General features: G+C 38.5%; 1 protein-coding gene across 1 annotated transcript in view; it reads left to right on the top strand.

Moving 5' to 3' along the window:
- The window catches only part of MLLT4 (myeloid/lymphoid or mixed-lineage leukemia (trithorax homolog, Drosophila); translocated to, 4), a 119862-nt gene that overhangs the window by 56192 nt on the left and 49492 nt on the right, over positions 1 to 14178 (top strand). The window contains exons 11-18 of the mRNA XM_012658958.1: positions 945 to 1006; positions 1129 to 1334; positions 4036 to 4181; positions 4496 to 4590; positions 5020 to 5285; positions 6920 to 7063; positions 8527 to 8725; positions 12584 to 12687. Coding sequence (XP_012514412.1) covers positions 945 to 1006; positions 1129 to 1334; positions 4036 to 4181; positions 4496 to 4590; positions 5020 to 5285; positions 6920 to 7063; positions 8527 to 8725; positions 12584 to 12687 — 1222 coding nt within the window. The remainder of the gene's footprint in view (positions 1 to 944; positions 1007 to 1128; positions 1335 to 4035; positions 4182 to 4495; positions 4591 to 5019; positions 5286 to 6919; positions 7064 to 8526; positions 8726 to 12583; positions 12688 to 14178) is intronic.

The following is a 14178-nucleotide window of genomic DNA, read 5'->3' on the forward strand; positions in this document are numbered from 1 at the left end:
TGTTTTTAACCTTGGGCACAACACAAGATCATATTTTATATTTTGCTGTGGTGGGCACACACATACAAATTCATATATTCATAATTGGAAGAGGAATTTCACAAAACAGTGCTCACCCTTATGTCCTGTCAATGGGTGGTGACCTGATGTTTGAAGAATACTTTTGTAGAAATAGAAATGTACCTAACCTTTGAATTAATTTGACCCTGAATACCTGGAAATATATAAACATTAGCACAATGCTAATTCTTAGAAATGTTCCAAATTATAGTTCCTCCTTATAATTTTTGCCAGTTCCTTTTCTGTATAGTGTCAGGCTAAATTGCAGAAAGTACCTGGCATTTATGCGACCTTAAGAAAAATGTGAGTGAATAGAATGCCTTTTTTTTAAGGCGTGCATTATTGTGGGGACTGAAACACGGTAGTACTGAATGGCTGAAGGAAACTTTCATCAGTCATCTGGCTAACTCTGTATCAGTAGAGAAAGACAAATAATGACTCAGTCCTAGGAAACTTTTCTGTTTTAGTTATACTAAAACTCATTTTCAAGCTCAACATGGTTCAGTTTTCTGTGTGTCTCTTAGTAGTATCTTTTCACTGTCACCTGAGCCATAGGTATAGCAGGTGCAAGACAGTGTGATCTCTGTGCTAGACATGAAGTGTTCATTAATAATCCAGAGTCAAGTCAGATCTGCTCTCACAGTGGAGGTATATACTTCAAGGAACTAATGAACTTCTGTCAAGAGTTGTGATAAGATCACTCCCAATGCATTCATCTCAGTATTTCAGTAGGTTACATGTGAAAACAAGGGATAGTATTATTTATTTTACATTTGAAAAATGTGTATAGAGATTTAAGAAATAGTTGCAGAAATCTACACAGGTTGTCTGTGATATTTAGCCACATGACCTTATTTTAAGTGATGACAACTTTCTTCCATTAGAACGCAGGATGCTTCTGGGCCTGAACTGATACTGCCTGCAAGCATTGAATTCAGGGAAAGTTGTGAGTAATTTCAGATTCCATTCTTAGTGAATTATTTCTTGATCCATTTTTCTCCATTTGATTTTTCATGGTTTTTTTTGTTTGTTTTTTCTTTTTTCTTCTTTTTTGAAATCTTTTCACAGCTGAAGATTCATTTTTATCTGCCATTATAAATTATACTAATAGCTCGACAGTCCATTTTAAGTTGTCCCCTACATATGTATTATATATGGCATGCCGGTATGTATTGTCCAGCCAGTACAGACCTGATATCAGTCCTACAGAACGCACTCACAAGGTCATTGCCGTGGTCAACAAGATGGTGAGCATGATGGAAGGAGTCATCCAGGTAAGTCCAGCTGAAAAGCCGTGCCGACCCAGCAATCACGGTCATAACTTTGAAGTCAATGAATTCTTTAACGCTTCCAATTTGGTTACATGTTTGACTCTATTTTTAGAGTTTTTTTCCTACATAAATAATATAGAAAAATGGATAGCTTTAAGGAGTTGAAAGGAAATGTAAACCTTTTTTTAATAAGCTTTAAAATAAATAAACTGTGTATGTGGTAACATAATGATCATGAGAAAGATCCTTAAATTTGTACTAGTAGTTGTAAGAAAGCGTTGAGACTGTCGGAGCTTTCTTAGAATGTTTTTAAAAATAATTTATTGAGATGAAATTTATGTAACGTGAGGTTCACCATATTGAAGTGAACAATTGAGTGACATTTAGTGCATTCACAGTGTTGTGCAACCACCACCTTTATCTGGTTCCAAAACGTTTCCATCACTCCAAAGTAAAACCCCTTAACCATTAAGCAGTCTCTCCCATTCCTCCCTGTCTCCAGTCCTTGGCAACCACCTTCTTAGAATTCTTTTATGGTTATAAAAAGGCACTTGCTCCTTTATAATGAGCCTACTATGATGTTTGTAGTACTTGTCGGGGCCTTTTTGAGAGCACATATGTAGGTATGTAGGACATCATGACGTATTTTTCACTTAAGATGAAATTCTTTCATAAACCTATTATGAAAATTTCAGGAAATAAGGGTATTCTGTTGGTAGAATAGTTTGGTTCCTCTAAGTACTCTCAGTCTGCAATTGATAAAATTGACATAGCAGTTTTTCATGTTCACAGATAATTTGAAGATTTAATATTTAAAATCCTTAAAAGTAAATTTATAGATTTTTAAAAAGTTTTCATAAATCACTTCTCAGTGCTGTTATTTACCTTGATACAACCTTAGTTAGATGGTTTGGTTGTTTTTTTCCTGGCAGGATCATTTGAGGGAAACTGAGATAATCTTGTATTTCTTCCCTCAGAATTTTTTTAAAAGGCCAAAATTTTTCAAGAAATATTTCTTTCATATTTGAGTGATTAACATGACACAAATTTGCTGGGGTTGTGATTCTTTTACCCAAGGTAGGAAATCGATAGAAAGGGAAGTCACTTTATTTGAATACCACTGTGTCACTCTCACGTCATTATTTATACACAAACGTGGATTTCCTGTTCAGTTGTCATCCAGAGCTGTTGTCTGTCTTCCATCATGTCTGGACTTAGAGAGCCTGTTTCAAACTGTGAAACACCTTTTGTCAAACCACCTTTGGTAGACTTTTCCTTTCTGATGTGAACTAGTCAATGAAATCACTGTTACCAGACAAGTCTTTTAAACTTTAGGTTTAGTAACCAATCAGAGGAATGTTAAAGTAGTGGAAAAGAACTATAATAGTAGTGAATAATTTAAATTCTGCTTTCAAAAAACAAAGAATCTATTCCTTTTAGTATAGGTATAAGTTCTTTTACATTTTTAAATTCTCAACTTTCTCAGCTTTTATTTTGATAGTTTCTATTGGCTTGTCCTGTTTCTCTCGTTCTTATTAATTAAACTGGGGAAATGGACTCTCATTTATGTACCTGTAAATAGTAAGCACACAGTTTCATTAAAAGATGTTTAGAGGTCCTTCTTTTGTAAATCTTTTAAAGAGATCAGTAGTTCTCGTGTATTTATTGAAACATCATCTTCGTAGATAAATTCTATGAAAATTCAGTTAGTTATTGTGCCAGTGTTTAAGATCATAAAACTAATCCTTTAAATCATATACTTCCAAAACTGCTTCAGAACCATGAATGAAAATGTAATTTGGGAATAACATAGCTAAATGTCGTACCTTCATGTCGTACCTTCATGTTAGTGTTTTGATTTTTTTAAGCTATCATGATTGTTCACAGTTTCTTTCTCTCGTTCTGCTTGATTTCCCTCGTCTGTTTTTCTCCAGGAAGTAGACCAGGTTGACCAGGTAGGACATTCTGCTGGGAGCTGATCCTAGCTGTGTTGCTTAGCCGAGTTCTCTCATGCTGCTCCCATGTCAGACACAGCACTGCAGCAGCTGGACTGAACAGCTCGTAACCCTCATTCAGCGCCCGAGACATGCAGTACTAAACCCTTTTGACTGCGCAGCCTTTATCAGCATTTCATAATTTCTGCTTACTGCACTTCAGTGTGGATATGAAATGACAAGAGTTCTGTTTCTTCTCTTTATTATTTATCCTTGGTTCCTATTCTTTGGATCTCATCTGAGGTTGCCTGGCCTGCACATGTGGTCGGGAGAGGATGCGATAGATCAGTACTTGATACTGAGTTGCATGGTGTCCAAGCCGGTGACTACAAGTATCAGGGTGGCTGTGGGTAACCATGGATACATGTGTGTATACTGCACAGATTACCAGATAATGCATAATCTACAATTTGGTATTATGTTATTTGACATCTCCATTTCTCCACGATTCCATGAATTGTGGTCAATTAAATCTATATGTCTGTGAACGTGAATTCTGATAAGTAGTTGCAGTGGTTTTTATAATATTTACTTCCCACTGCTATGTGTGCACCTAAATTCCTTTGCAAATATCTGGTATCTGTGGTAAATACCTTGGTGAAAATGGGAAGGTACTGGTCTATCTTCAGCAGCTTTTCAAGAGCATTCCCTTTTATTTTTATTATCTTTGTTTATCCTGTGTTGCTTATGGAAATGTGTTCTGTCCACAGAAACAGAAGAATATTGCAGGGGCACTTGCCTTCTGGATGGCAAATGCATCTGAACTTCTCAACTTCATTAAGCAGGACCGAGACCTTAGTCGAATCACATTGGATGCCCAAGATGTTTTAGCACACTTGGTTCAAATGGCATTTAAGTAAGGAGTGCATTCTTGAAGATGATGCTGTTGTTTAAAGAATTAAATCATATGTTTTCTTGCTCAATTTTCAAAACTAATTTTAAAGGTTTTTTTATTTACCTTAATTGAAGATGCATATCAAGAAGCATAAATAAGTATATGTAAAATGTGTTGACTTAATACTGAATTCAGTGAGCTGTGTTTCAAAATTCTAAGAGTAAAACTCAATTTTTTTGATAGAAAATATTTCTGAAGAGTCCAGATTTTGATAACACGTCTTACAGTGGCAGTGTGTCATGCAGAGATTATTAAAATTGCTTATGTATTTTCAGATACTTGGTTCACTGTCTTCAATCAGAACTTAATAATTACATGCCAGCCTTTCTAGATGACCCTGAAGAGAACAGTCTGCAAAGACCAAAAATAGGTTAGGATATTCTTTGATTCCCTCCCTCTCTCCTGCTCTTCCTTCACATTTAACTTCATTTTAATGTTTAGTACATGTAAGGAGAGGTAATTTTAAAATAAATGAGATGATCTATTTTGTTTGTCAGTCTTTAGAATAATAAATTTTAACTGTCATCTGTTTTATTTATAAATAGTTCTTTGGTGTCGTGCTGGTCATACTTTTTTCAAAAGTCTGTTCAGATGAACTTACAATGTTAAGTGTAGTTAGTTAATAACTACTGAGTTTTGGACCATGTCACTGATTCCTATTTGAATAAGTTTGATGTTTTTAAAGTGATTAAACAGCAATTACTACCTACCTACTATTATGTAAGTTTACTGTGAATCCCAAGAGTTCTTCTGGGTGACATGTTGGTCCGCTCGCCTTCCCGTCCTGTGTCTTGGGCAGATGATGTGCTGCACACACTCACGGGAGCCATGTCCTTGCTGCGACGCTGCAGAGTCAATGCTGCCCTGACCATCCAGCTCTTCTCTCAGTTGTTCCACTTCATCAATATGTGGCTGTTCAACAGATTGGTGACTGACCCAGATTCAGGGCTGTGTTCCCATTACTGGGGAGCAATTATCCGCCAGCAGTTGGGACACATTGAAGCGTGGGCAGAGAAGCAGGGCCTGGAGCTGGCCGCCGATTGTCATCTGAGCAGGATTGTGCAGGTGTGTGCTGCCGGCTCCCACTCCCACAGTCAGCGTACTTTATGGTGAACAGATCTGATTTTATGATGGGCAAGAGCTTGGATGCAACAAAACCTCAGTACCCTCCTTCTGGGGCTTTTCACGTGTGCAAATAATGCAATAGTAACGTATTAGTACCCAGGCTGCTGTAGCAAAGTACACAGTGAGCATCACTAATCTGAAAGTCCAAAATTCAAAATACTCCTGGTATGCTGCCACAGGTTACCCTGAACACATGCTGTGAGTAGCGTGTAAATTCAGAGTGAGGAATGATGGCGATGCTGCACAACCACAGATTGCCCATGTGATTTGCTTTTTGATGGTTTAATGTGTACTAACTTGTGTTTCATGCACAAAATTGTTAAAAATATTGTGTAAAATTACCTTCAGGCTGTGTATAAAAGACATGTGTGAAACATAAATGAATTTTGTATTCAGACTTGGGTCCCAACCCCAAGATATCTCATTATGTATATGCAAATATTCCAAGATTTGAAAAAATCCAAAATTTGAAGCACTTCTGGCCCCAAGCATTTTGGGAAAGGGATACTCAACCTATACCTCAGGCTGAGCGGCTTAACAGAAATTTATTGTCTCTCAGTTCTGGTGGACAGAAGTTGAAATCAGAGTGTTGGCAGGGCTGGTTCCTTCCTGGGGCTCTGAGGGAAGGATCTGTTCCAGGCCTTTCCCTGCATCGGGTGATTCGCATGCATCTGTTAGCCTGTAGATGCAGTGCCCCAGTCTCCGCCTTTGTCTTCACCTGGTGTGTTCCTTGTATGCATGTCTGTGTCTAGATGTCCACTTTTTATAAGGACAGCGGTCATTTTGGACCTACTGACCTCATTTTAACTTGCTTACCCTATAAAGACCCTATCTCCAAAAAAGACTACATTCTAAGGTACTGGGGGCTTAGGCCTCCAACTTAAGAATTTTGGGGGACACAGTTCAACTCATGACAGGAAGGGTCCTTTACGTTGAGATTAATGAGGCATATTTGAGAATGCTTCATACTAAAAGATAAATACCAATTTAAAAACAGATAACAACTCTTAAAAATACAAAGTCTCATCATGCTAATGGCTTAACCACCTCTGAGGGAATTTTAGATATCAAAGACTAGGAACTAACATATTGCAATTAAGGAATTGAGTCATCTACAACCTCAAAACCTAGGACAATATTTTTTTATTATTATAATGTATAATTTTTTTCTTGATTTCTTAATCTCTTTTAAAGAGATTTAGTATAGCAAGAGGCTAGTCAGCTAGTTATGAAAAGTCAATTACAATGAAACTGTTCGGACACCAGTATTTGCTAACCCGGATGGTCATGTAAATGCTTACACTTCCAAACAGAATTTTTTTAATACTTTATGAACATGAATAATTGTATTTAGTTATACATATGTTTTAGTAAACTTAAGATGGCATTGAAAAACCTTTACTAGACAATGCTTTTAATTCAGTTTTTATAGTTAATGTAAGTCTGTTGAAAACATCCTACATTTCAAAATTAAATTAGCAAATTACTACAGTTTTACAAATATTACATAAAGGATAATATTTATGAAATACTTTTAAGTCATAATATTTCACGTTATTTATTCTTTTAAACAGGCAACCACTTTGCTCACTATGGATAAGTATGCACCCGATGACATTCCAAATATAAACAGCACCTGCTTTAAGTTAAATTCATTGCAACTTCAAGCCTTATTACAGAATTATCACTGTGCACCTGATGAGCCTTTTATCCCGACGGTAGGTGCATGTTGCCAGATTTTGCCACACAGTGTAGGACGTGTTTGCACAAGGAAATTTGGATGAGAAAAGCAAAAGGAAAACTTATTTAATAAGTTGGCTTATTTAATATCATCTTGTGAGATCATTTTGCTGTTGATGTCTGAGTTAGAGTTTTGTGCAAGAAGCAGAAACTATACAAGCATTTTAAGTAGAAAGAGATTTTATTCAGGGAATTGGGTTCTTGGGAAATCGCTGAAAGGACTAGGGGAGAAGTCAGGACTTTAGGATGTTCCAGCGTGCATCGCCATAACTGGGTGCCAGTGGGTCGCAGCGGCCGCCACAGCCACAGGTGTCCCCCACAGCCTGGGCAAGGTAACAGGCATCCGGTTGGCAAAACCCCTCGTCTCGTCCAGAATGGAGCCTGGAGTTTTGGGAGGATGAGAAACCTAGTCTACCATATCTACCGCTGTTGGCTGTTTATAACGAGGGTAGATGCTACAGATGCCCACCGTCGCAGTGAAACATGTCCTGAGAATTATGTATGTAAGTGAAGTGGATAGATAGTTTGACCTCCAGTACTGAATTTAGGCCAAGAAAAGACAGGCACAAAGTAACCAAAAACCGACAATCACCAAGTCAACAGTACGATTTGTAAATAAATTGTGCCATAGTCATATAAAGAATATTGCACCGAAATGAGAAAGAATGAGTGATAGTTAACCACAACAACTTGGATGAATATCATGACATATTTGCACAAAAGAAGTGCATACTTCATCTGTGTGAAGTTCCAGAACAGACCACACTGATCTATGGTGTTGGAAGCCTGCACAGGTGTTCCCTTTGGGGAGGAAGGAGAGAGTGTGGTGGGGACAAGGGGCAGCCACTCAGGTGCTGGTGTCCAGCTTCACCGGTGCGGGTGGAGTGGCAGTTGAGCTGGAGTGCTCACTTCATTGAGCTACACGCTGAGGGTTTGTGAACTTTCCTGTGTGTAGAGGACGTGTCAGTAAAAGGTTTTTAAACAAAAATCACCCATAAACCCCAAATTCAGAAATAACCTCTATATTTCCAAACTCGAAAAAATACTACATAGCTATTTTATACTGTTTTTTATTTTTAACATTGTGTGGGCTTTTCCCTATATCGTTAGAGAGTCTACAAAGATGATTATTAACAACTGAAAATTAAAGAATTGTGTGAGAAAAATGATTACTTTGGGAAAGAGAAAAAAACTTGTGATTGAGCAGTTTCTTCTTATTTAAAGCTACAAGATATTTAAAATCGTGGTTCGTATATGAAATGTGTACAACTTGCACGTGGGTTGTTGCTTTGGAAACTGATTTTGGACGCGTTGATGCATCTGTGCACTTGTGTCTGGGAGAGGAGCCGCGCCACGGTGCTCAGACAGGTTTTGAGTGTTGTTGGTCCCGTGCACCAGGGCTTGAGCATCTCTTCTTAATTTTCTGTTTGTTCTCTGACAGGATCTCATAGAAAACGCAGTGGCTGTGGCTGAGAACACTGCAGACGAGCTGGCCCGCAGCGACGGGAGGGAAGTGCAGCTGGAGGAGGACCCTGACCTGCAGCTGCCTTTTCTTTTGCCAGAAGATGGCTATTCTTGTGATGTTGTCAGAAACATTCCAAATGGTTTACAAGAATTTTTAGACCCTCTGTGCCAGAGAGGTGAGTGTTCTTTATCCTGCGTGAGTCCGAGCTGTGACCCAGTTGAAGCGAGCATTTTACTCATTGTCCTCCTTCAGGGGGCAGCCCACTCACGTGGCAGTGCACCCCAGGCCATCTGGGAAAGCCCGTGTGCCACTGGCTTGGAGAAGAAACTTTCGTGGTGACGTGGGATCAGACGTGTCTAGGCACAGAGCCCTTGTGGATGGATTGTGGCCCTACAGTGAGCATCTACTCTGCCCACTGGTGTCCCAATTGCATTTTCTGCCTGGACTGATAGCGGGGGACCTTTTCTTGCCCTTCCCTTCTTGGTATTGTGTGAGCCTAGGGGATCGATTCATTCTCCTGGAACTAAATTGTAAACTCTGTGTTGGTGCTGGCACAGCAGAGTAGTTAAGAGCAGCACAAGCTTTGGAACCAGACTGCCTGGGTTCCAAACCCAGCTCTGTCACTCACAGGCTGTGCTGTCATGGGCAGGTTACCTCTGTGCTTGATTTCTCATCTGCGAAATGGGCATGTTGATAGTACCCAGCAAGTGTGTGCGTCGGCGGGGGGCGCTGCTGCATGGCCGCTGCTGTAGTCACCAGTGCCAAACTCCCGCATGTCGTGTGCTTCACATACAGCCCTTTCATATGAAAGGTTTTATAGCACTGCAGAGTTTGAGTGCAACTGATTTCCATGATTTTATTATGTAACCTTTGCTACATTTTCTTGTTGATGTATGTTAATTGAAAACACCATGATTATCCCTGACATATAAGGTTTTGAATTAGACCAAATTTTGGTACCATTCTGCTACTTTTTTGTAATGTGGAGAACAGCTCTGATGAGTAGAAGAATAGACATAAAATGTAGGGGTTAAACAAATCCAAGTAATAATAATAGAGAAGTTTAGGTTTTATGCCCATAGGTATATACATTTTGTGGGTGTGATTAACTTTAATGAATATGTCACTCACCACAATAAATACATTTTTATCTCTTCAAAAATATCTTCAGAGTTGTTAACAGTTTACAAAAAGTCATTTTATAAAGGCTGCTTCTTTTAATGAAATGTATTTGCAATACAACTAGCACTGGAGTTTTCCCAGAAGCACCTTCTGTGCTCAATTCCGCCCTCAGGGAAGCAGAGCCAAGGTGGGGTGAAGCAGAGGTGAGGTGTTATAGGGAACCATGTGTGAAGGATGAGGGGTGAGAGCAGAGATGGGCAGAGAGAGCCTTCAGTCCTGGTATAGGTGGTACCTGTGACTGGGTGGGGAAGGGAGGAGGGCCGGGCTGCAGGGCTGTTCTGAGGATGTTTCAGCTAGTGTTCCTCTGGAGTGGACCTGAACTAGTCTACAGAGCATTCGTTCTGTGCTCAGGTGTTACCTGACAGAGGCACCTAGAGGCCTCATACCACATGGTGGTGGACCCACGATCAGCAGCAGAACTGCCAAGCAGTGGGCCCTTGGGCCACAGGGCTGCATAAAGGTGTCCTCCAGGCAGGCCACACCTCAGCACATCAGAGACTACAGCCAGCTTTGCTTCCCAGACACCCCCATCCCCCACCCCACCATGTGTTAATTACGGAACTAGTCCTCTGACAGTCTTCCAGCCCAGTTCTCCATTCTCCTGCTCAGTCAGTCCTTCATATCGCCGTGGGATCTTAAAACCAGGGCTTGTTAAGACTCTCTCCTGCTAGGAACTCTTTCTCCATCACCTATAGGATTAGCGTGAACTGTTGAGCATGACATCATCTCCTGACAGTCTTCTTTCCCTACTTGAAATGCACACACTGTATATATTATTATTATCATTATTATTATTATTAAGCTGTGTGTTGTATCTCCATGCAACACACCTTTGTCAGGATTCACTTCTGCTGTTGAACTTACATACTTTTGTGTTCTTAAATTCCAGTCAGACATCCATTTATCAGGAAAATGAGTATCTTTCCTACATATTAACATGCCTTGCCCAGGAGTGATTGTTGTGTTGCTTGCTTCTGTCATTGCGCCTGTCATGTGCATTTGAAATGTGTGCGCCTGCCTGTCTTCCATAGTGAGGGTGGGCTCCTAGAGCCTGGGCTGGGCCAGGCTGTACTTCCTCTCATGTTCGGCACCACACATGGGCCTGCTGCATGCTCAGTGTTTTTTTAATTAATATCTTGCAAATAAGCATGCAGGGAGAATAATTTATTAGCATTTTGCAAATGTATATAACTTATAGTATGCAAGCAACTGCCAGTTTTGTAATAGGTGCCATACAGTATGCGTTAGGTTAGGGATAGTGAGCTCTTGACTTGATGAAGTTTTCTTTGTGACTTCCCTGTGAGCTCTTTTAAATGATTAATTTTAGAACATATGCGATATTTCATCATGGTCTTGGCATCACCACATCATTTCATATGTGTTAAATGATAATAGTACATGTGGCCTCGTATACACAAGCCTTTAAAAGACTTACAAAGAATTGAGTGTTTTCTTTTATGACATCATTGTTTTTAATTCTTCACACTCAATTCTTTGCAGGCTGATTCAAGAACTACTTTGTTCTCTCAATGTATATTCTTTTGTTTTTTCCATACAATACATTACTGTGAGAGAAGACTATATAACCAGCCTGGACTCATACCTGGTCTGAGGTGCATTCCTTAGGCTAATAAAGCAAAATTTCTGTTTGCTGTAAGGTCTAGAACTTGTTTTGGAAAGCTGACATTTGAAAACGTAACAAAATGATTTACAATTGCTAAAATTTCAAAATCATGGTAAATTTGTGATTCCCTAAAACATGGGAAAGAGAAACAAGGAGTAGTTTATAGTTTAATGAAACTGGATTAAAACAGTGATTTAAAAAAAAAAAGAAAACTAAGTAAGATTACTTTATATTTTTATTTCAACCAAATATGTTTTGACATTTCCTTTTCTCTCTATCACAAACAACCTCATAATTGTCCAGAAATAACAGTCAGAATTATCCTCACTGATGGGACGCTGCAGTAGATGAAACTGTCAGCTGAAGCCAGTCCCCAGGTCACTGGGGCCAGGTGAGGCTGTGCTGGAGAAAAGCCGGGCCTGGCCCACAGGCACTGGGCGATTGTGAGCTGCCAACAGTGGGAGGAAGGTGGCAACTTTGGAGAAAACAAGAGTTGTGTGAGGCCTGCGTGATAGGACCCTGTTAAAAAATTACTGAGAAACCCAAAATAAGATTCGACTAAATGAAGAATAATATGTTTTGAATGGAAAGGCTTTTAGTTTTACAAAGATATCATTTGTCCTTGATGAAAACATCAGAGATATTCTTGGAAACATTGTATAAAATGATTCTAAAATTTATTTGTAAGAAGTGTAATGATTATGAACTTGTAAGGACATTTCTACAAAGAGTCATGAGGATGGTTCCAGAATTGTACAAGTCACCTCATCTCTTTCTCAGGTGTGAGTCGCTGAACCAGAGCCTGCTGCTGTAGGCAGGCAGATGCTCATCTGTTTTCTGGTGCCCTCATTTTTTCTTTCCCTTTGCCAAATAGATATTCTGAATGATATGGAGGATCTCTTCATTTAGCGGAGTAAACAGTTTGCAAGGAGGTAATGACAAGGCAGTTCAGTAATTCTTACAAAAGTAAGAAAAAAGCTCTTTTGGAACACAGGATGGGGAGACCAATTTCACTTTTCAACTTGGTGTTGAAATTCTCTTGGACCAAAACAAATATGAAATTTTAAATGTCTGATGTCAGTTTTCAGAGGGAATAAAGTTATAGAATAAGAAAAATAAACAACGTCCTTAGATATTAAGCAATTGATAATTCATCTTCTCTTGTTAACAGTCATGTCTTGACATGGTGGCTTTTTTAGTTTTATAATTTGCTTGTTTTCTCCTTAGGATTTTGCAGGTTAATTCCTCACACACGTTCACCAGGTACTTGGACAATATATTTTGAAGGTGCAGATTATGAAAGTCACTTTCTGCGTGAGAACACAGAACTGGCAAGTATTGTGAGAATGCTGGATGGACTGTGACGTGACGTGTGTTCCTTAGGACTTGAAGATTTGGCAAAAATTCCTTCCTTGCTTACACTGAGTATTTTGATAGGAAAATTTTAAAATCACCTTTAAATACTGATTTTATTCAAAAATCTTAAAACCATGATTTATATATTTTTTCCCCAAGCCATGTCTATACAGTTTCCTCTATAAACAAGGGCACTTTTCAAAGTAAAGAATACTTATGCACACAGTAATACCACTCTTAATTTTGATGCGTACCTTAAAAACATATTAATATGATAGCTTTAACAGATTTTATTAGAAAAACATTTTTCTTTGGTAAAAATGTTTTATTCTTTTATAGTTAGTTCTGTCTTATCTTGCATGTATATCAAATCATTTACTAATATTTTGTATCTTTTTGAAGGAGTGGTAAATCCCAGTATTTCCTAGCTTCATACATCTTAAAGAAAAATTTTTATAATATTAAATTCAAGGTAATTAATTTATTTTGCCTTCCAGGCATACTTTAGATTTGTGATAGCCATCTCCAAAAATTGAATTAATTGATGATTGCTCTATTACATCGAATATTTGATCACTTTTAACTACTGATAAAGTGAATACACCCTTAATTACTTTTTATTGACTTTATTAACTGCTGTTTGTCAAATTCCAAATAACAGCAGCAACTTCTGATGACCAGATTTTATGGAAAAACAAGGACCTTCTTAGATAGAATCACTATTTCATTTTCTTAGTTTATTCTCAGATTCCTCAGATTTCAGATCTTGAGTTTTTAAAAAATTCTGTTGTTACCTAATACATTTTCTTTAAAGTATTTTCTCCCAGGCTTCAGTTATTTTCCTTCTAAATTAAAAAGCCACCTGTATAATTACCACTTCTTGATAGTGGCCTTCATGCTTATGTGTGCGTTTAATTAGTTAGGTTCTCCTTGAGTGTATGTGCGCTGTTAATTTTCTTCTTTAATTTTGTTTACTCTTTGGTATGGGGAATGACATGCATATAACATGTAACTGCAATGAATGATTTAACTTTCTCATTGTTTTACGGGTCTGTTCAAGAGCTGGCCTGCCTTGCTGGTTGTGACTTGGTCACTCAGGCTCCACTTTGTGGCAGAGTGCTTTGCATGCTGCAGCCTGAACCGCACAGCTGCTTCGCTGTTGCTGTTCAGAGTAACGTGACTGGTGTTTTCCCAAGAGACACAGGGGTTGGGTCACCTTCATTATGACTGTTTTTTGTTGTATTCCCCATAGACAGCGTAAAATAAGTTTAAATTCCTTCTTTGAAAAGAAAAAGTGGGGTAATCTATTTTGAAAGGTAATAAAGTAAAAACTAAATTTTGTCTTTATGATTAGGTTTTCTAACCTGATAGTAATGGACATTTAATTTTGTTTTATAAGCTAAGTTCTTCAAATAGCATTTATGACTAGATTCATCTTCAAGACTTGAGTCAGTAGCATCGGTGCT

This window comes from Propithecus coquereli, unplaced genomic scaffold (assembly GCF_000956105.1).
Source record: "Propithecus coquereli isolate 6110/MARCELLA unplaced genomic scaffold, Pcoq_1.0 Scaffold591, whole genome shotgun sequence".
Taxonomy (NCBI): domain Eukaryota; kingdom Metazoa; phylum Chordata; class Mammalia; order Primates; family Indriidae; genus Propithecus; species Propithecus coquereli.